The 22594-nt window shown below is 40.8% G+C and overlaps 1 protein-coding gene across 1 annotated transcript; it reads right to left on the bottom strand.

Moving 5' to 3' along the window:
* Positions 1-254: 254 nt before the first annotated feature.
* LOC124870477 (phosphatidylinositol 4,5-bisphosphate 3-kinase catalytic subunit alpha isoform) lies at positions 255-21753 on the bottom strand. The gene is made up of 21 exons (XM_047369189.1): positions 21309-21753; positions 18307-18711; positions 17979-18188; positions 16960-17210; positions 16292-16537; positions 15979-16064; positions 15775-15880; positions 13743-13895; positions 13230-13364; positions 12962-13086; positions 11545-11626; positions 11252-11416; positions 11022-11125; positions 10645-10816; positions 8167-8273; positions 7795-7916; positions 7410-7488; positions 7057-7227; positions 5892-6009; positions 5655-5806; positions 255-3433 (listed from the first exon to the last, which is right to left on the bottom strand). Exons 2-21 carry the CDS (start codon positions 18656-18658, stop codon positions 3163-3165), a joined length of 3207 nt encoding a protein of 1068 aa, XP_047225145.1. The 5' UTR covers positions 18659-18711; positions 21309-21753; the 3' UTR covers positions 255-3162.
* Between the last annotated feature and the right edge of the window lie 841 nt (positions 21754-22594).

Genomic DNA, 22594 nt, shown 5'->3' with positions numbered 1-22594 from the left:
TTATTGGTCTGATGAATGGTATGCCACAATCATCCGTATTAAGACAATAAAAGACCTGAAATATTTCAGTTAGTGTGCAATGAATCTAAAATATATGAATGTTAAATTTTCATCATGACATTATGGAAAATAATGAACTTTATCACAATATGCTAATATTTTGAGAAGGACCTGTATATAGCTGACTTGTAACACTGTCTTGTAAATGTGTTAACAACCTTCAACATGTAATTGAATTTCTGAGCAAAATCTAATTAGAGAAACATGTTTTTATTCAACAGCACAATAAATGAATGTATAGTTTCTTAACAGACATGGTCATATGAGGATGAATAAAACAAGTTATCTGAAGGTCTATGGTTTCTAGACAAGTGAATATATAAGAAACCCAAAACTGGTACACATGCAAGGTATGGTTCTTCAGGGCAGGAGGTCTCCATTTGATAAGAGGATGGTACTTGAGAACTTGTCCTTCAGTCACCCAGTTCTTACAGCAAATGGAGAACGGCTGCCGGACTTAGTATGAGACTGGATCCCTTTTTTTTCTTTTTGCTTAGCGGTTACATAAATGAATTTGTTTACATTTAAAAAATACAAAAATATATATATTACCTCTGTAGTTATTCAAGGAAAGCAATTCCACATGTATGTTATCTTCATTCGGACTGTACCTCAAACAAAGTAACGAGATCATTTCTGTACATGAAATTCAAGTAAACGACGTCAGACAAAGAAGGGCAGATATTTAAAGACCTCATGCGTGACAACATAGAGTACAGAAGGAAATATTCATTCAGATAAAAGGGTTTCGTTTTGTCAGCCGGGATCCAACTTTGCCATGAGCCTCGCTGGGTTTGGTTTCCTGAGCAGTAGCTCAAAGTCTTTAACCGTGTGCAGAAAACAAAACTTCATGTTAAAGAAAAAGTCTTGGTAAACATGAGTTTTCCCAAAGCTTGAAGAATGAACGCACTTCTTTTCCATGAGCCTGTGTCCTGGAACAATTCTGAAAATAAAACCATTGCAACTAGACATGGGCCTGTATCAGATTCTCACGATGTGATAAGCTTGAATGAAATGTCTTTTGGACAATATTTAGACACAAATGTGCATCATTAACAAATTGTATTTATGTGAATTAGAAAAGCAGCAGTAAGTCCTGCTTCAACGGTAATATAACAAGGTTATTTTGATTTGATACATAAACTAGACAAATATAGATACAAATTATACCTTTTTGTTGTTCTGTTTAATAACACCAGGAGTGTAAAGTATATATTAGTGGGTAATTAGTTAGGCTTTCTGCTCTGCCGGCTAGCCTGGAGTCTGCTGCTTTACAGAAACACTGCTTGTAGTTTGTCAACTGTCAACTTGTTACCTTAGTACTGCTCCCTTAGTTTCCACACCATTACAGTCCATGTTATTCAAAACTATGAATATATATACCCAAACTGCTGAGTTTGTCTTCATTGTAACCAAGTGAAAATTGTGGGAGGTTACTTTCAACAAGCGGACTGGAAGCCTGGAACAATTGTGGTGGAGAGGAAGCCCTGTGTTACTTGGTTATCCCAGCACGTTTTCTAGCATCTCAATGACAGGACTAAATGACTGTAAAGATGTGATTTTGTAACTGGAACTTTTTAAAGAGCAGTGTATCATGATAGCTTTAACCAATCCATGCCTACTTGGAAGGTTGAGAAAATCTCACTTTTCTTTACCCAAATGTCAAGTGCCTGACCTGGAAGATAAGGAAACAGGATGAGGCTTAATGCACATGGCTTGGGTTGACACTCCAGAGTTGGTAGTCTGCCGAGGAGGAAAAAATACAAAAGGGCAGGATTCAAAAAAGTTTCCCACCAAAGTTCATTTTGCTGGGAGGAAGTAGACTTTACTATTCCATGGAAGCAGTTTCACTGCTTCTACTTTTTCCAAGGAAGCTGTCTGTCCTTCACTGAGTATCCTTAGGAAGGTTTCATTCTTTTTCTAGTATACAGTACGTGTTAGAGTCACAACTTGCATAGTATAACAGAACATAATGCTAAAGGAGCATTACACACATGATTTCCTCTTTGCATTTGAATGCTGGACAAAAACAAAAAAAATGGAACTAGGTCATCTGGGAGGTGGATGATGGAGGCTTGTATCCTTGCCTATGACAGTAATACTGACAGACAAACCAAATACTGCAGAGATCAGTGCAATGTGTGCACACAAGACTTGGAATAGTGGTGACGTTTTCTAGGCTTTGCTTAAAATAAGACTGCTATGTAGTGGGTTTTTAACATACATACATACACATGTGTGTGTATATATATATATATACACACACACACACACACACACATACATACATATACATACATGTATATGGTACTTTGGCTCAGTAGAAAATCATCATGTTAAAAAGAAATGTGCACCAAACGCATATAAGCAAATACATTAACTGCTGTAAAAAAGTCAGTTAATTGATGTGAAATGACAGCTGAACACGTCACATGTTCAGTGTTATAGTGTGCTGCAGAAGATAGTAAATGTTTGAAGCACAGAACCTCTCTGTCAGTTGAGTACTTATTGAGTGTTGCTGACTGTTCCTCCACATTGTAAACTGAGGCATTTGTCTTTATGCTGGGTTGGGTGCGTGTGACCCGTTACAGCCCAACCCCACAACATCTTCATCAAAACAGGTAGTAGAAAAAAAGTTCAGTTAGGTCATCTTCAGGAAAAGGTCTGGCGGTCTTGTGCTGTATCTCTTCATAGTGTTTCACACTTAATTCTGATGGATGTAGCTATGTGGACAGGAATAAAAAGTAAGAAAATATGATTTTTCTGTAGTTTGTGTAAAGATCAGCGCTGTTGAGGTCCTCTCCACTTAGTATAAGTTCATATGAAAAACAAACAGGTGAAGAAAAACTTAGGGAAATCAGATTTCTAGACTTGTATTAATGGAAGCTTTTAGGCATCATGTGTCCAACATGGGCTTTTTCAGCATCCTTGCTATGTTGTGTGCTTATCAGAAGAGGTTTCCAAGACATAAGCTGGCAGCAGCAACCAGGCCTTCACCTGTTTAGGAAGAAAATAGAGATTTTTCTTCCCCTTCACCCTTTTTTGCTCCTTGGTGTGCCGTTGTTGAAACAGCTCGGCTCTCTTCTCTTCTCCTCCCCTCCCTCAGTTCATGGCGTGCTGGCGGATTGTGTGGAAGATCCAGTCCATCTTTGTGGTCCAGCCGCCATGATGGGCGTCGTTCATCTGCTTCATGAAGTAGTCAAGTGCCTCCTGCTCTGACTTGTCCAGAGCCAGGGTCTTTCTGATGTATGCGATGTCGTCGAACGACTGCAGCTCAGGCATCCCAGAGCCCAGCATCATGGAAAACAGGTTGATGAAGAGGTTGGCATGCTGCCGGATTGCCAGGTACGCCTTGTAACACATCTCCTGAAACCTGGGGGGGTACAAAGGAAACTATTAAACACACAAAGCATTTTTACAGGCTAAGTCACTTAAAGCTACAAATCCTTAGAATTCCATCTAGAAATAAAAAAAAAAAAAAACCTGAAACACCCATTTCAACTCCCTAAGGACATATTTATAGGCACTTTAGGGTTAGGGTAAGATTTGTAAAGAAAAATTAAAATAAATATATATTTTATTCCAGCATAATCCCATATCAAACACATTGAGAAAGAAAAATCTTCCTGATGATATCACGGGATCATTCAATCATTTTATCAAAAATAAACCCTCAAGGTTAAAAGTCTCTGATTTGATGCCTCGTTTATTTCATAAAGTTGCACGCTCGACAGCAGCCACGTTTTTCTTTTTCACACAGTCACATGTTTCACTGGGACAGTTTTCTCGGTCGCACAAGGCACTTCTGTTTACGTTAGGTGGGATAGAGGAAGACAGGAAACAGTGAGACAAAAATATGAATGAAAATAAAATAGAACGCTGAAGTTTCGGTTTTTGTCAAATGAAAGAAGCAAACATGCTCTATAGTTAACAGGGTTAGCATAGCATAACAGCACAATGTCAGTAATAACTGTGCAGACGGAAACGTTTCTTAAACTTAAAGATCTTAAAGCTTTTATTTGAGCATATGTTGAGTCCTTATGACCGGGAAATAAATAAAAAATTGATAAAGAAAGCTGGCTCTGTTCTGGGGACTCCTCTGGAACCTCTGGAGATCATTGTGCAAAAAAGGATGCTTCATAAATTTAAGAACATTATGGAGAACCCTGAGCATCCTCTTCATGAGACTGTCCTACAACAACAGAGTGTCTTCAGTCAGAGGCTTCTTCAGATCTGCTGTAAGACGGAGCGCTACAGGAGATCCTTCCTGCCCACAGCCATCAGCATCTACAACGGCTCTTTAAAGAAACCTTCATAATGAGCTACAACAACATTTAATTTCCCTTTGGGATTAATAAAGTATTTTTGAATTTGAATTGAATTGAAAACAGGCAGATGCAGAAACTGGAGTATGGATGTGTGTAAAAAAACAACCTCTAATGAGTACCTGTAATAATGAGCCCCACAGATGGAGCAGTTCAGTGGTTCTGTGCAGCTTTATGCACAGATTTCTAACAAGCTCACAGAGGAAATCAAGTCCTGGTTTAATAATCCTGACACAGTTATCTGAAGGAGTCGCTAGCTGGTTGATTTCTGCATTTACAGCTTAGAATAAACCTTTAAACTCGTCCCTGGACAAGCATATGTGAGACAAAGGTGACAGTTTAATTGACAGGAAATGTCTAGCAAAATATTTCACATAAAAAAAAAACCACAAAAGAAATACAAATAAAATGAAAGATTGACAGAAAATGCTGGGCTGATAAATGTGAGCACAGGGTGGGCATGCTGAGGAAAAAAGGTTTGGGAAAGCCTGGTGTAAAACGTGTTTATCCAATTACTGACATTTGATAGATGCAGGCCTAAACAGGGGAACAAAATCTCCACATCTCTGTTAGAGACCTGCTGCAAAAAGCATCTCCATGACAACCACTGAATAATATCTGCATGCCAACCAGTTGTTCAGGAGAGATACTTAAAATAAAGCCTTTTCTGTCCTACCATCCCAAACATAAACATATGAAGTTCGCTAAACTACTGGGACTTTAACTGGGATCATGTGCTTTGGTCAGATGCAACATAGATTATTTGGCACCAATCCAGGATATGTGCAAAGGTTATTTGTGCTCACTTTTAAGACCCATGGACCTGTTTCTCCTCTAAGGGCCCTGGGAGCCTTATTAATGTGCATGGCATCATGATCTCTTTGAAAAAGAGAAAAACTGAGCTGAGCTGAAGAGAAGAGAACTTTGGAGAGGACCTAGGACTCTGGATGATCTAGAGGGATTGTACAAAGAAGATTGAAGAAACCCTCTCCCTGGATGATCCAAGCCTGTGACCTATTGCAGAAGAAGACAAGTGCTGTCCTGTTGGAAAAAGGGAGCCAGTATTGAAAGGATGGGTGCCAATAAATATGCCACTTGTGACTTTGCTAAAGAAAACTGTTTTTGTCTCCACTGAATAAATGTTCTCAAACTAAAGGCTGGACTTTTCTTATTTTATTAGTTTGAACTAATGCTGCTGGAAAAAAGGCTGAATGTATTTTACACATCTTTAGCAGAGGTGCCGATACATCTGCCATGTAACAACCTTACCTTTCAAACTCTCTCGTTTTTGTACACTCTTGTGTTCCTTTGCTGATGACAATCAAAAAGTCCTGGGTGAGCACAAATGGGACCCGCTCTCTTTTGTACCCAAACTTCTTCTTTTTGTGGTCAAGAAAATGGCCAAAATCAATGTGGAACAGCTGCGAACACAGAGCAAAAACATTTCATCATTTACAAAAAGTCTTTTAAATATAACCGAGAGCAGCTCAGGTGGGCATCTCCTACCTGGCCATCGTCTTTCACCATAATGTTGCTGTTGTGTCTGTCCCCAATGCCAAGGATGAAGGTGGCCACACAGTAGCCTGCACATGACCGGGTGAACAGATCGATGGCCTGGTCGTACCTGACAGACAGAACAAAAACCCGTTCAGCTCAAGGATCATTTGGGGTCTTGCAAAAGTATTCTCAAGAATTGAACTTTTTCACATTTAGGAATATAGATGATAGACCAACACAAAGTAGTGCATTATAGTGACGCAAGAGAAAAATGGTTTTTAAAGTAAGATTTAAAACAGTCTGAGTTGTTTAGTGTGCTTTTCTTCACTATGATACCCCTTGATAAAATGAAGCTGCTCTGTGAGGGCCCCAGAGAACATTAGAGAACAGGAGACACAGCAAACATCGAGGAAGTTGCTCAGGTGAGACCAAAACTGAACTTTTTGGTCTACCTGCAAAATCCTATTTGTGACTTCATATGATTCTGAACACACCATTCACACTGTGGAACATGGTGTTGGCAGCATGATGCTGTGGGGAGGCTTTTCTTCAGCAGGGACAGGGAAGCTGAATACAGGACAACCTTGAAAGAAAAGTATTTTGCAGCACCTAGCAGGTTAAGACAGCAGCAGAGATTCCTTTTCCAGCAGGATAACAACCCTAAACATTCAGCCAGAGCTACACCGCTTTAGATCAAGGCATATCCATGTGTTAAAAGGACTCGGTCAAAGTCCAGAGCTTAATCCAATTAAGAATCTGTGGCAAGACTTGAAAATTGGTGTCGCTCTGACACTTAATCTGACTGACCTTAGGGTATTTGGCAAAAATGTCAGTCTCCAGATGCAGAAAGCTGGTAAAAACAAAACCCCAAAACACGTTCAGCTGTAACTGCAGCAAACTGTGGCTCTACAAGATTCTGACTGTGTCTGTGAGTGTGTGTGTGTGTGTGTGTGTGTGTGTGTGTGTGTGTGTGTGCTACAGGTTTTAGATTTTTATTTGTCAACTACAGTTTAAACTCTGTATAACTTTCTTTCTTCTTAACAATGAGCATTACTTTGTGTTGATCTATCACATAAAATCCCAACAAAAACACATGAAGGTTTACGTGAAGAAAGCAAAAAGGGGTATGAATTATTTTGCAAGGTTCTATAAATCAAGTTTATATGCTGCTCACATTTCTCCCTTGTTCTTATCTTTGAGCCACTGATGCAGTGCATGGCTGTTGAACTGCAGCGCCCCCTTCAGGCCTCCTTTGCACTGGATCTGCATGATTGTGTGAGAGTTCCTCACAACTTCAATTAAGCCCACGCAGTCACCGATAGACAGGCAGCCATACGGCAGCATCCTGAGAGGGGAAGGAGAGAAAACACAAATGGACCGAAATGATGGACTTGTTTAGAAAATGACCTGAAAAGGCTGACAGGGGTTTGCAACTAATCTGCAAGTATGTAAAACAGAACATGAAAGGTCTGCTGCCTGTAAACGTGCACCTGCATTCCTGCAGTCATGAGGAAGTAAGCAGCCTACCTGAGATCAAGGCCCTGGTTCTGCCAGATGTTCTCCATTATCCTAATGATCTGCAGCGTCAGCATGTCTTGCCTCAGATCTGCGGAGGCATCGAGGTGAATAACTGTAAATATTAGCTGCTTTGATCAGCTCCACGACGCGTTGTGGAGCCGAGCCATCAGGCTGATCTCACATGGTGCAGCAGAAAGGAGCTGCACCCAAGTGTGAATCAAACAACACATTTCTGAATTCTGTGTAAAGAGCAGGAAGATAAATTTGTGTCTGTGTGCAGCGACACACCCTGCAGGCCTCAACTGGATCATGCTCAGTGCAGGCGTCGGGCCTGTGTGTGTGTCTGTGTGTGTGTGCAGTGGGAGAGAAGCAGGGATGGGCAGGCAGGACTCACCGTCTCCATTTTTGAAGATGATTTCATTGTTCTGAAAGAGCAGCTCTGACATCATATCTGGGTTTTCCCAGTTTAACCAGAGAGGTCGCTTTGCAGATGACATCATCCTGCATTCCTCCAGGCTAAAAGAAAAGCAGAAACATTTTTCACTGAAAGAAAATATTAAGCCAGAAAGACAGTCCTTTCTTTTTAATCGCATCTGTACGATTAAAGGATGGGGAATCTGTGTTCTCAGAGCAGTTGCGACATGTTGTCCCAAAATACGGTGAATAGACATGGAGTAATACTAAACAGGCTCCTGGAGAGGGGAGAAATTTTAAATGCCAACAATGAGAGGTGAGAGGACAGGGAGATAGAAGGGTGCTGGTGTACCGGAGGTTTCCCAGCTGATGTGCTGGATTCAGCGGAGAGGTAAAGCTTTGTAGTGCGTCCATGTAGTCAGGCCTCTTCATCTGCTCGACCAGAAACTTCATTTGAACCTTTCAAGAGATCAAATAAAAATCGGTCACTTCCACTAACAACCTGGCGCTGAGCTGCTGCAGCTCACTCTGGTATAAACGCTAGAGCTCCAACTCATCTGCAACATTTGCTATTCACAATAATAACTGCTTCCTACTTTTTTTCTATAAGCATGCCCCCTCTGGTGGTCGTATGTAAGATTCACAGCTTCTACACTGATTTGTAAGATTTTGATCTAAAAACAATAAAACGATGCATCAGCTATAGCAGACAGTACTATGAAGCCAAAGATCTTGATTTTGCAGCTGATCTGTGATTGGGAGGAAGATTTCAGTCTTATTTCATAAGTAAATGAGAGCGCTGCTGCTCCACATGCCTCCATCCACAGCTTACTTGGCTGTGACACAATCAGGACAATTCGCTTTGGCAGAAGCATTTTGGAGTTTGGACAGAAGTAAACACCAGAAGCAGAACAGTGTCACAGATATGAATATACCCATTTCAAGTGCTGACTTTTAGGAGCAAATATGTGTGAAACTGCTGTACGGGTATTTCACAGCTAAGCCTAAAGGCTGTGAGAGAGAAGATTTTTCTGCTTCAAAATTAACTGTCCTGAGTGAGTGGCCAGTGATCAGACCAACACATCAGCTTTTCACCCAACTTTTCTGATTTGGAAACTGGAATTAGAGCTGCAATTAAAAAGTTCAAATCTCACAGTCATAAATGTGTGCAAAAGTGCAGTCGAAAAGACTACTTAGATGTGATATTCTGTAGAATAATACAGAAGTGTTCTGCATACATGCTCTGTCAACAATATATTTGGACAGTTGGATATAGTTTCACAGCCTTTCATCCTCACGTCAGATTTAGACTTTAGTTAACAAGACGTTAGTGCTCCTTTCAGTGGTGGGACAAGAAACGAGTGAAGAAAATGGATTAACTCCTCAAATCAAGCTGGCCTGGTTGAAGCTGGTGATATAATGGTGAAAATGGTGATAGAAATGACAGCTTTCACAGCTTTTGAAGAAACTACAGATTGGTACCCAGATAGAAAATAGCCTTTTTGAGCCTTTTTCTTTCACGTTTCCATTTATGCCTCCAAGGCTACCTTCACACAGCAGGTGTTGAGGCTCAATTCTGATTTTTTGCTGAAATCTGATTTTTTTTTTTTTTTTCTTTATGGTGGTTCACACTTCTATTTGACTACAGTCGCCATCAGACCTCAGTCTGAACAGTCCATGACCCGAAGTGACCCTCATGCTCAGAAGGTGAATGTTGACATCACACAGCAGCACTGTTTACTGTTTATGGAGGTAATAATGGATGTCAGTGTTGGTGTATCGTTTTTCCAGTTGTGGAGCAATAGGAGCCGACAATATTATGACCACATCATAAGACAAAGAAAGGTAAGAAAAAAAGAGAACAACTATTAATAGCTTTTAGTGGAGCACTGGCTGATACTGCCAGGATAATGATGTAAAAAACAGATTAAATGCAACATGATCGTTTAGGCTGCGGTCGCTTTGGAAACCATCGGATATGTATCTGATGTAGTACCACATATGGAGGTGAAAAAAATCATTATTGGGCCGTTTTGACTGCCATGAAAAAGTTGAATATGGACAAAATCGGATTTGGGCCGCATTTACCTGCTGTGTGAACGTAGCCCAGGAATCCTGTTGGCTTACACTGCCACCTGCTGATGACCCCACATAACAAAGTAGACTATTATCTCCAAACCATCTAATGGAAATTAACCTGATGTTCATTTTCTACCAGGCAATTTTTCAAAAGTAAAAAAAATGAAACTCACTCTGCCGCTGGATGGAAAACTACCATCAGCTTCAGGCAGGTTTAGAAAGCAATGAATTTACATTAACATCAATTTGATTTTCCAGATTAGAAACTAACCATTGCCTCTCAGGAAACAAGGGGGACCAACAATCAGTCTTATAAGGCGATGCCGTTTTAAATGTAACAATATATGTGCCAGAATCAGTATGGTATATTATTTTAGCAGCTGTAGGAATAATTGTTTTATGTTATGGATTTTTGTTTTTAAATGTTTTTGTAAATGCCGTGAAACACTGGTGGATTTTCCTCACATGGACCCATGCCCAGCCCTGGATGGAGCCTAGCCCTTACAACACTTCAGATGACAGAATGAGGCTAAGGGTATCCAGTATGTATGAAACATGCCAATAAATGTTACTGCCAAAGTAACTCTCATCCAAGAAATCACTATTCTCCAGTAAGGGGAAAACTAAATGTCCAGACTGCATCACTCCACCATATTGTGGCATCTCTGTCTCTGGATCAGTCCAGATGTTGTTGAGATTAAACCCAAAGCCTCCGTGGATCAAATAAAACAGCTGCCAGGTGTCGGATTACCTTCTGAGCCTCATCTTTTTTCTCCTGTTTGAGGAGGTCGGTGAGATTGATGAGCTTCTCCATGGCTTCCACCTGTCTGCTCAGGTGCTTCAGATACACGCCGCACGCCCGGCAGTACGACTCGAGCAGGAGGCCAAACCGCTGGCTCACTGTCTTGTTGTGCATCTCTGATCTTCACACACACACACACAAGAGAAAACAGAAATATTAGGAGGCTGCGTGCTGATGGCTAATCTGTCCAATCAAGTATTTACACAAACGGTGTGGAAGATGCCTTGAAAAACTGTTGGAAATTGGCACCAGCCTGCCAGGTGACATTCATACAACGGTTTAACCTTTCATAAACGAACGGCTCGACCTTTTTAAAATCAACTCACTTTAAATGCCAGAAGAAGAAATGTCCTATCCTCTGATTGGTTAATGCCTTTTTCAGCAGGAAGCGTGCAAGTGGGTTATCGAGATACTGTTCATACTTTAGAACCTGGGCACAGACAATGCGAAAAACAACTTCAGCTATGCGGGTGAAACAATCAGCTCACTCCTCATGATGGCACGCCACAGTGAGAACGTTACACGGGAAACGTCTTCTCCTCGACATGAAACTGACCTGAACCAGCTGAATGAGGTACTGCGAGAGTCTGTCGTCAGTCAGGTATTTCTCAAGGCACTTCACAGCAAACTCTCTTATCATTGGGTCGGGAAAGTTGCAATCCAGCAACTCCATGGCTTGTTCTGGCTTAATTGCTGGCCAGTCTTTTAGGAGGCAATACATCTGTACAAAAATATAAATAAATGATGATTTAAGCTTCATCTAAACATGTCTAAAATGCCTGAAGTAGGTTCAGTGATAATTTCCCTACAAATAATAAAGGAGGTATTTGTGTAGGAATCTCAACTCACTTGTGCAACCTCATCTCTAGAGTTCCATTTCACAGCCAGGAGGATCTTGGGAAGGATGTCTGGCATGTTGATGCAGTAATGTCTAAATGAGCGAGGAAATAAATTAGTCTGGAGCTCAGCAAACAGCCCGGTCAGGATGACCGAGAACAAATGCACTGATCAGAGATTGTCTGGCCAATTTCCAAGTGTCTATTTTGCAAAGCTTCAGATTTTTATTCTCTTTAAGAACTCTAAATAATGACAAAATATGTTTTTTGATTTTCAAGATAAATTATAACTAAACTATCTTATTAAAATGTTTAGAGTAAGATAAAAAAAAAAAAAAAAGCCCAAAGCTTCAGAGCTGGGGCAGAGGTATTTTGTCAAATAAAACCTAAATACAAATATTACAGCATCTCTCCTACAAGACAAATTACAGCTCACACACTTGAAAATGTAATGTGTGCAATAGAGCAAGAAGCACATTTTCTTTTTGACAAGATTAAAAGCTTTATAAACTGTAACAAGCTCATATTTATTGTTGTGTTAAATTATTGAATAGTAATTCATTTATTGGTAATAAACGTGATCATTAAGCAGCCTTTCCAATGAGACGAATCAGTTTTTATTTATATCAGGAAAAAAGGCAGCATCACACTGGTACGGCTACACAGCTCGGCAGTTCAACAGGATTTCACTAATATTAATAAGAGAAAATGAAATCAGTTTACATATGGGAAGCTCTGGGGCGGATCGAGCTTTTTCAGTCGTTTCATCACAAATCAGAAAGGACTCCTTACTAGACATTTTTAAATCTGCTCTGAAGACTCAACTTTTTGGAATTTTTTATTTTGATTTTATTGATTTACTGATGTCGAAGTTCTGTATTGCTACTGATACTTCCACATGTACTTTGTTTGTAGTATTTTATTGTGTTTTGTAACTTTTATGTTTTCTCCTTTTCTGTTCAGCCCTTTAGTGAGCTCGCTGTTTTAAAGTGCTTTATAAATAAAGTTGGTTTGGATTACTCTGTTTGGGTTTAGCATGGTGGGCGAAGTTACCATCACTCACCATAAACATCAGTAGCAGTGTGTAATACCTGGACAGGAAGCAGCCCACTACTCTAACGCCGAGATTTTCAAAAACCTGCTAACATTTCCTAACCCTGTATTTACCATGAAAAACAGAACTGGGCTTTTCAACAGAATAAAACAGAACAATTGAGGTCCAAATCCCCCATTGTGGTGTTTTGAATAAACAGCTGACATGCCTCAGTAAAAACTCCACACCGAAGACTGTTGAGATTTGGCATCTTCATATCCACTGATCACTGATCAGGACTGGTCAAGTGGAAAACCGCCTGATTCCGGTTGGTAGCTGATTTCTTTGTGTATCCCTCTAACCCTTCAACGTTGAGCACAGACACAGATTCACTTACCTGTGCCTCCACAGGAAGTCCTTCTCCTGCTCAGTGATGTCAGACAGAGGGTCTCGGTTACACACTTGTCGTAGCTGCTCATTATCGCTCTCAGTCAGGGGGTTGTCCCGTGCCAGTCTGTTGCTCTGGAAAACCAGGTGTCAAACACTTTAGTAACCTGAACAGCATTTCCGTTTCACCAACACATTGTATGTACAAGAGGTGTCGGTAGGTTTCTGTGTACAGTTTCTGCTAATGATCAGAAAGACTTCTCATGGTGTTATCTTACCAAACCAGTGTGACAGTAATTAAAGCCAAGCTCCCTAGATATAATCCAGTTCGCGTGCTCCTCGATCGTGCTCATATCAGGAAACTTGACGGGGCTGCTGAAATGGTCAAACTCCAGCTCCAAGCAAGGGGTTTCCTGTTTGAGAGGGGTGAAAGGGGGAAGCAGGGGGGGAGGGGTCAATTGGGATGTGCACTGTAATCACAGAAAGGTGCCTGTGTCAACGAGTAATAAATTAAGTGGGATAAGAAACTTGAACGTTTAAATCGAGGCAGCTTAAGGCCAGCTTTGACAAGGCACAAACACTGGCTGCCCCCCAGCCCCCCAGCTCTGTAAAATCCGGTCATAAGGCCCAAATGAAAGCAGCTGGCACAAGCATAAAAAATATGAAGATTACATTTATGCTGGTAATTTAAGGGTACTTCTATTTCTTTCCAAAAAACAGCTGTCTAGAGGCTAAACACATCAATCAGAGGAATTCCAGTGAGACAACAACTGTAAACATTGACCCTTCACCTTGTTGGGGTTGGAGCCTGTGACACCAATAGGATTGAGCAGGTCCTCCAGGCCATGTGGGACCGACCACAGGTTGAGAGCCATCTTTCCTGCTACTAGTGTGTGGGTGTAGTCAAACAGGTTGATGTTTCCCCAGGCCAGGGGACAATGCTCCTACAGGAAAACACCGATAAGAGGATATATAGGAAATGTTGTGAAAAGCTCGGGGCTATGGAACAGACAAGAGTGCTGGATCCTTGTTTAGACATTCAAATATTAACTGGTTCTCTTATACACTTTGATTCTAACAGGATTCTAGGAGATCTGAGGAGAAACAGATGTTAAATGTAATTCTTTTATCAAAACATGTTTCTCATTGAGACAAAACAGAGAAAGGTTGTTTGCAATGCTTTTTTTTTACATCCTGACAGTAATTTACTGGAGCAGCGACCACTGTGGAGGAAAATGAAGAGCTACAGATGACTGGCAGCATATCTTTAACTCTTTTCATTTCACCTGATTCTTCCTGTGGAAAACTACAAGCCATGCTGACACAAAGCTCTGTCTCATCTGCTCCTTAAGTTATGGAACACTGATTTATACATTTCACTCTTCTTATTTTAATCCAGAGCGCTTTGAAAAAAATATTTATATTGAACATCACATTAAATCACAAACTTCCTTGTATTTTATGGAGATTTGATTGTATGTGATAGGCCAACACAAGTTAACGAATGATTTTGCAGTGGCAGAGCACAGTTCAATCCATCACACGAAAATGGAAAGAATACGGCAAAGACCTGCAGTCCTACAAAGACATGGCCGTCCACCTGCATCTCTAGTCTGGGAAAAAGACAGCATTATTCAGAGAAGTGGCTAAGAGACCCACTGGAGGAGCTACAGAGATTCACAGCTCAGCTAAGAGAATCTGTTGGCATGATAACTATTAGGCACGCACTTGATAAATCGGGCCTTTATGGAACAGGGTAAAGAAAAAAAGCCAACATTGCAGTTTGCCACTAGCCATGTAGGCACATAGCAAACACATGAAGAAAGTTCTCTGCTCAAACAAGAGTAAGTTGGAACTTTTCTGCCTAAATTCAAAATGCCGTGTGGCAGAAAACGAACACTACACATCGCCATCCCCTCAGTTAAACACAGTGATGGCATTATGATGCTGTGGAGATGCATTTCTTCAACAGGGACAGGGAAGCTAGTCACATGGAAGAAAACCTGTTAGAGGCTGAAAAACACTTGAGACTGGACCAGAGGTTCACCTTCCAGCAGAACAACGACCCTAAAGGACTGCTTGGATGCAATATTTGGAAGGATACTAAATGTTTTGTGTAATGCGTTCGTCCTTTGCATGTTGATGATATATTTGACCAGTTGAATGGACTACAAATGCCCTTAATGGCCACACCTAATCTGCACAGCCCAACGAAACATACAGCCAGAGCTACAATGGACACACAGAATAAACTGCTCGGTGGGAAAAAGTCTCCATATTGAACTGTTCTATATGTGACACACGGCTCCGAGCAGCCAGTCACAGCCATTCTGTGCCTGGCACTGAGAGGTGTATTTCTCTTCTTCGTCCCTAGTCTGGTTTAATGGCCTTTAACATCACCTTGTTTTCTTTTTGTTTTTCCAAAGCTACACGGCCAATTAGTTGTGCCTCCCAATCCGATGATGCCATGGCAGAAAGTGTGGGAAATGTAGGAATTTGTCACCAGAAATATAGGAAATCAGTACGCTCGACTACTAAGCCGTGGACAGTCCAGGCTGCTCACAGTACGCCCGACTATGTTCTGCCCTTTAGTACATGACCCATGTACGGAGGGCTTAGTCCTCTACACAGCAGTCCTGGGTTCGAGTAACTGCCACAGCGACATTTGCCGCATGTCTTCCCCCTTCCTCACTCTTCCTGTCTGCAAACTTTAAAAAATCCTGGAAAAATAAAGGCCACTAGTGCTGCAAAAAAATCTAAAACAAAAACAGAAATCCTGAAGATTAAAGTTTGGATCGGGTATCTCTGCGTTTCTCAGCTAACCTCTTTAGCTCCCTTCCTTCCTTTCACGGAGCAGATGGAGAGGCAGAGTCGAGCAGCCCTGGGAATTTCTGTAATGTACATGTCGTAGTTCAGCCACTCGTTCCACCTGAAAACAAACGGAAATGGACCCTCAACAATCACATCACTGTCAAAACATCGAATAAAATCCCACGAGATGACCTGCTCTTCTCTATATCTCCTCACCTGGGATTTGAGCAGGGCACACGTTGAGTGTTGACATTGTCACATAGCTGCTCCCCACCATGGTATATCCCGGTCCTGACGTAGATCTAGAGCAGGAAACGAGGGAAAGGGAATTAAAGGCTTCCATCCAGGTGACAGCATCAGATGCAGCAAATTATGGGTTAGAAAAGACCTAGAAGCATTTTGAGCATCTCCCTATAGCTCTAGAGTACTCTTAGATATAAATTACAGTCAGAATGGGTTTCAGTCGTGTCAAACCACAGGAGAAAATCTGTGGTAGTCCAAGATCAGCAACAATGCCCTGCAGCTCTACCTTGTCTATATCTCTGATGTTTACATTGACGTAAGTAGCGCAGAGGATCTTGATCCTCAGCGTCCCGCTGATTGTCCAGAGACACTTGGTGGCAGTTTCCCCGTTCATGTAGGGTGTTGCTGTGGATATTCGCCTTGCGTATGACGGCATGGTGAAGTTTTCCATGGGCAGCTGGCAATATAGGCTGTCTTTGGACATTAACATCAAGTTGGGCATCCTTCCCAGCATGATGCAGCTGCGGATGTACTGTTGAGTACAAAATGACGAAGAAACACCAAAAACTGAAATTAAACTAATTCACAGTTAGGGTTGTCAAAACAATCAATATTTCCATTAAAAATGATAGTAGAAAAATGTATTATTTCAAGATAAAATTTATGTCCAAATAGACATAAACCGACCTATTCACATTTCCCCAAATTGTGGCGCTTTTTCCAGCAGCAGGGCTACCAGAAACATTCAGTAATATTCTCCAATTATAAATATTAGTTTTTTTCTCTAAACTAGAAAGATCCATGTTCCTCAAAAAACTGTTGCCATGGTATCAAAAATGGTATTCAGTATCATTCTTAGTGTCTGCATCGGGTTTAAAATGTCAGTACCGTGACATCTCTACTCACAGTTACGACTCAGCATTAAGAACAACAGCTAGGCAAAGAATTTAATACCTTGTACTGACTCAGGGGGTATTTCTCCAGTAAGTACTCGTCACAGCCGCAGACTTTGAGGATGTACTTTCCTTGATACTCCTGGACGCACATCTTCAACTGCTCCTGGGTAAGCAGCATGCTCCTTGTCTTCTTACGGATGGCTTCAGCAATCACCTGCTCCGGCACGCAGTCATGATTGATCTTCAGGGTGTACTTCTGCTTATCATTGCTCGGTGAAACGATGACCCAGATGACCACGATGATCTGACCTGAAGGACAGAAAACAGAAACTGCTCTATAAACACAGAGAAGAGACAGGCAGAGAAGTGAGAAAAACTGCCTGAATGCTGTCAGGACTGAAACACAAGGCACTACCACACCGCACTAACAACAATGCTCTTCTGAGTGGAAGTTGTTACTTAGCGAATAATACACTATTTGCAGAGTCAATGAGGTGTTGAAAATAAAGTCAGAGGAAGATTTAAGAAGCTGTTTAAAAGAAATCTGTAATTTCTGACATGTCCAAACATATCTGCAGTTCATTCAGGCTGTGAGAGAGCGAGAACCAGACTTTCAGCAGATAACAGGAAGGCTGAACAGAGAACAGCAAAGATACTCAACCTCTGTCCACCATGGAGTGTGTTGAATTTGGTAGGATTTTGGTAAATCTCAGAGTTAAGCTCTGACGTTCTCTCTAAACACACAGAGGCTGTGGTTTTAAAACTGCTAGCCATGCTGACTCCACTAATTAGTTATTTATGAAGCTAAAACCAATAATCATTTTGTCTTTGTTTTTACATAATAGGAAGATGACAACTACTTGCTGCCACACTGTGCTCCTGATATAAATAATTCATGACTGCTCAGGGCTAGAATTTCCAGTGCTCTTTTTACATTATATCATAGCTCTTAAAGAGAAATCACAATAGTGAAAAAAAAGAAAACATCGGAAATCAGACGCAAAACTCTGACTGAACTCTGCAGGATCCAGTGTTACAGGGGGCACTTGGTGTTGGAATTGGGGTAGAACATCTTACCTTTATCTAGCTTATTATAGATGTGCCTGGGAAGTTCTGCAGAGGATTCGACATTAGGAGGGTAGACATACAAAGCTCTGCTGTGGGGTCCGTTGGTGTCTCTGAGGTCCACAGCTTCTTTACAAACATTTAAAATGTTCTTTCTGAAGTCCTGGACTTCTGAGTCTTTCACCAAATCAAACTCACATATTGGCATTCCAATAGCAAAGCCTGCAAATGAAGAGAGAACAAATGGAATAAGAAACATTTTTAATAAGATACCTTGCTGTAACACATTAGACAGTATACATCCAGCAGCATTAATCGTTTGAAAAGCACAGAAGCATACCTATTTCTCTGTTAAGAATTTTCTCCTCTCTGTTGCCCACTGGCTCGATAACTTTGAGGAAAGCTTGAAAAAGTCTGAGATCGCAGAGTCTCTTGGTCTCATCGTAAAACTCCTCCCGCTCGGCCTCCTGCGTGACACTGACAAAGATGTATGAGCTCTCCTCCTGCAGCAGATGGTAGAGAGGGTACTTCCTGGCTTCTTTGAAAAGCTCATGCTTGACCGTAATAAGCGTAGCCTCCCGGAGGCACTCCAATGTGAGAATCATGCCATTTGGCAGCAAGCAGTCCACTAAGATGCTGGGGGGCATCAAGTGCATCCCCCATAGTTCTCCCGAAGAGGGCCTGGGAGGCATCGCTGTCCCAGTGAAACTTGGCCGGCGATTTCCAGATGAGTGATATCAGCTGACTGTGAGGAAGAAGGAAACAGAGTTATGTAAGAATGTGTTACTTTAGTAGGAATAATGCAAGCAAACATATTTCAAGTAAATATCTGAGACGCTCCTTTCTGGTAAGGGAATGGGCACAATAGTACAGATGCATTAAAATAACTTCATTTAGAGGTAGACTAATAGAGCTTTCTCTTTGGCTCATTAAAAATCAGGTCTGTTGATAGCTGATATTCCATGCCGGTTATTTCTATTTTCTCTGCCCGCTATGTTTTTCTTTGGGGTTGAAGCATTTATGCAATAACTTATCTAAAGCAGCACCTTGTTTCCATTCTGAGCACCTATGTTTTTGATTGTGCAGACTCACACGCGGTGTTTGCTCTGCTTCGCACAGTCTCTGAGGGAGAGAGATTCCCCAGTCCAGATGACAACATCAAAGCTATAGACCGTGAGCCTCATGGTGGTTGAAGTCATTGCTCACTAGTTTATACAGCTGATCCGAGGCTGTTTATGAATCCAACATCACACAGAGAAGAATGTCCCACCAACAACTTCCTGGGGTCAGTCTGTAGCTTCTTGACTGACAATACTGCTCTGCTCACAGATGCACCTCCTTGGATACAGGTTAAGTATACTAAGCTGAAAACAATGGCCGCTCTTTTAAAAACATGGCAAATATTTTCCTAAAATGTTGACCAGAGAATTAAATTTTTCACCTCTATGTATATTCTAAACATTCTCTCCACAAAAACAAAAGAGGACTATTGTTTGGAGAAACATCTAATAGATGTAGAGGTAAGGCAATCAGGAGTTCACAGCTGCTCTTAGAGCATATCTAGTGTCCTGGGAAAGATGTCTGCATAGAATTATCCAGACATCTTATGTTCAGCGATTCAATTTCCTCCTTTTCAAGCAGCTCAAATGACTTATTTTCAATGAATGCAGCATTTCAACTTAACCGACTGATTTATCTGACCTGGCTAGTGACTAGAATCGAACAGAAGTTACACCAACCATCCTGATGGGAAATAAGCTTGCCTTCACATAATCTTTTTATTACATCACCCACCCCTCCACACCAGGTCACACTGACAACAATGACCGTATGGAAGCTGTTACTGAGTGATTTAAACAGGGAGAGAAACAGGAAGCTAGATATATTACAGCAAATTGTTCCGTTTTATCCTTTCGAAGAATTCAAATATTCCTAAAAAGGAACATGGTGGATTTAGAAATGTTGGCAGCTTATTGGAAATGTCAGAGTTCAACCATGTTCCTTTTATTCTTCAAGGAATACACACAGGTTTGTTTTTGGTCAGTAAGGCTAACAGCGCTAACCATGCTAATTCTGCTGATCATCAATAATATATGCCAAAAAAGTTGAAGAGGCCCATCCTTGTTCATGTTGTCTTGAAATGATCCTGTTTAACTGCAGAGCTGTGTAACACAGACAACATTCCCCATACATGGTGTGAAGGATTCCACTGTATTATACTGTACAGTAATCATTTTATGAAGACAGTTTAATAAAAATGTTTTTCTAGAAATTAGAGAAAAAAATGCATTAAAGAAATGTATCCGGGTTAAAATTAGTATTGTCTACAATATCAGAGATCAGGAATTGGCCACTAATCTCAACTACAGACTGGATGTGACAAACAGAACTCCATCACAGGTATGAAAAATTAAAAACATATCCTCAGACTAAAACTGGCAAAAATCCAGTGGATTCTGATGTTCTGAACTATATTAGCTTTAATCTTGGCGGAGATCATGTGAGTGTGTTTACGGACTAATGTCTTACAAAACTTCAGAATAAATACAGTTTACATAGCATCAGACATTACGCTTGTTGTCTATTTGATAAGGTCCTATTTAAACATCTGAAATAAGTAGAATTTATGAATCAAAAAACGCGCATGTTGATTGGTCCAAAATGTCTAATCACTTGCATGAAGCTAAGGTTTCCCAGCTGATCTATTAAATACTTTAAAACTGTTTCATTATATGGATTATCTAGAAAACCGTCTTTCTGCTCCTTCCAGAGACAACAATTTTTAACATTTTGAGTCACCCAAATTAGCTCCAGCACTGACGACGCATATAGGAGTACGTGACCTAACCGAAACGATAACAAACCATAAAAATGTTTAGGAGATAGACAACTGGACGTTTATAATAGAGATTGCATAAACACATCTGACAGCAAGTTAGCAAAGATCTGAAAGGTGCCCAGTGAAGTCGGTTAAAGGGAGAAACTACATGTAAACAAACTCAGTAGCTCCCAACGCTCAGCTGCACGCTGGTTGGAGGCTAGCACGGCTGCGGTTTAGCTTTGGGAACTGGATGAAACGCTTTCTGTAGTTCTACTGCTGTCATTTTGAACTTTAACTGGGTGTTGTTTCTTGGGGAGCTCGAGGACCATGCTAGTCAAGTTCACTAAGCAGATCAATGTCATTGGCAATATGACAACCTCGCCTCATACATGAGCTAATTTTAGTCTGGCGGTAATATTTTAATCAGCACAAGCTAAAACTCTGGTGTGTGTTTGTAACTTGACAGTTGTTTGAGTGGACAATAAAAGCGAAAAAACAGAGAAACAAAAATATAACACTACCTGAGTTAGACTGCTAACCCAAACCGGTTAACCGCGAAGCTAGTCAGCCAGCACGGTCAGTAGCTGCGGCTAGTCCACTTAATCCCATCCGTGCCTGCTCGGGAAGTCTCACGCAGCGGCGTTAACGTTATCCTCTGTCCATGTAGAAGATAACTGTGAAGGGGAAGATCCGCTCCTAGCTCCCGGCGACGTTAACAACATGTTGCAGCGATAGAAATGTATGATGTCTAATAATTATTGTCATTGTGCTGCTCAGATAACAAACTGCCCTGTTTGTTAGCGCGCTATCTCTTCAGCTACAGCTAGCCTGGACTGATGGGAATTTCGGCTCTTTTTTGAGATCCGAAGACTTTGGCTCGACTCAAGGAAAAGAGCCAAACTGAAACGGCTGTTCACTTACTGCTATTACCAAAGGCGATGGTAGGATGTTGACATATTGGGGGCTTGGCCCCACAAAAATACTGTAGTTAAACGTGTGTACAACATCATCATAAAATTTGTCATTTGATTTTAAGAATAAAATAGAGCACAATGAACAAATTCGATGACAATGCTGGGTTTTTGTATGAATGTGAAAGAAGGTGAATAAAACAAAAAACAAATTTTACTTTGTTATTTTCATTATTTGCAGCTTAAGTAAACGACTAAGAAAATTTTTGAGTGTATTTACGAGGAAAAAGTAATTTCCTAATTAGATAAGGATATTTTGTAATTGTTTTATCTTAATCTCAAAATCATTCAGTCAAAGATTACTCTTAAACTCAAAGCAACTATGCTCACTCAGTGGTTATGATTCTCCTTTTTTAAGCCTAAAAATGTTTTCTGGTTAAAAAAAAAAGTAATTAAGTTCTTTTAAGTGAAATACATATTAATACATTTATCATAATTTTATACTTATATCACAGTTAATCATTCATTAGTCAGTTTGTTGTTAAAGTTATCTGTTAACTGAAGAATAGTGTTTTGAATAGTTGTCTTGCAATCAGAAGGTTGTGGGTTTGATTCCAGCTTCCTCCTGCCATATGTCGATGTGCCCCTGGGCAAGGCACTTAACCTCAAGTTGCCTACCGATTGGTGTATGAATGTGTGAGCGTTAGTGAGTGCGATTGGGTTAATGTGGCTCTAGTGTAAAGCGCTTTGAGTGGTCTGTATGACTGGAAAGGCGCTATATAAGTTCAGTTAATCCTTGCAGCATCATGGAGAAATGGTGCCAATACAGAAAGGTCAATGAGCCAAACATGCATTTTTGGACTGTACGAGGAACCTGGAGTACCCAGAGAGGATCC

This window comes from Girardinichthys multiradiatus, chromosome 6, assembly GCF_021462225.1.
Source record: "Girardinichthys multiradiatus isolate DD_20200921_A chromosome 6, DD_fGirMul_XY1, whole genome shotgun sequence".
Taxonomy (NCBI): Eukaryota; Metazoa; Chordata; class Actinopteri; order Cyprinodontiformes; family Goodeidae; genus Girardinichthys; species Girardinichthys multiradiatus.
Note: the sequence above shows the minus strand (reverse complement) of the source record. Positions and strands in the feature narration are given on the sequence as shown.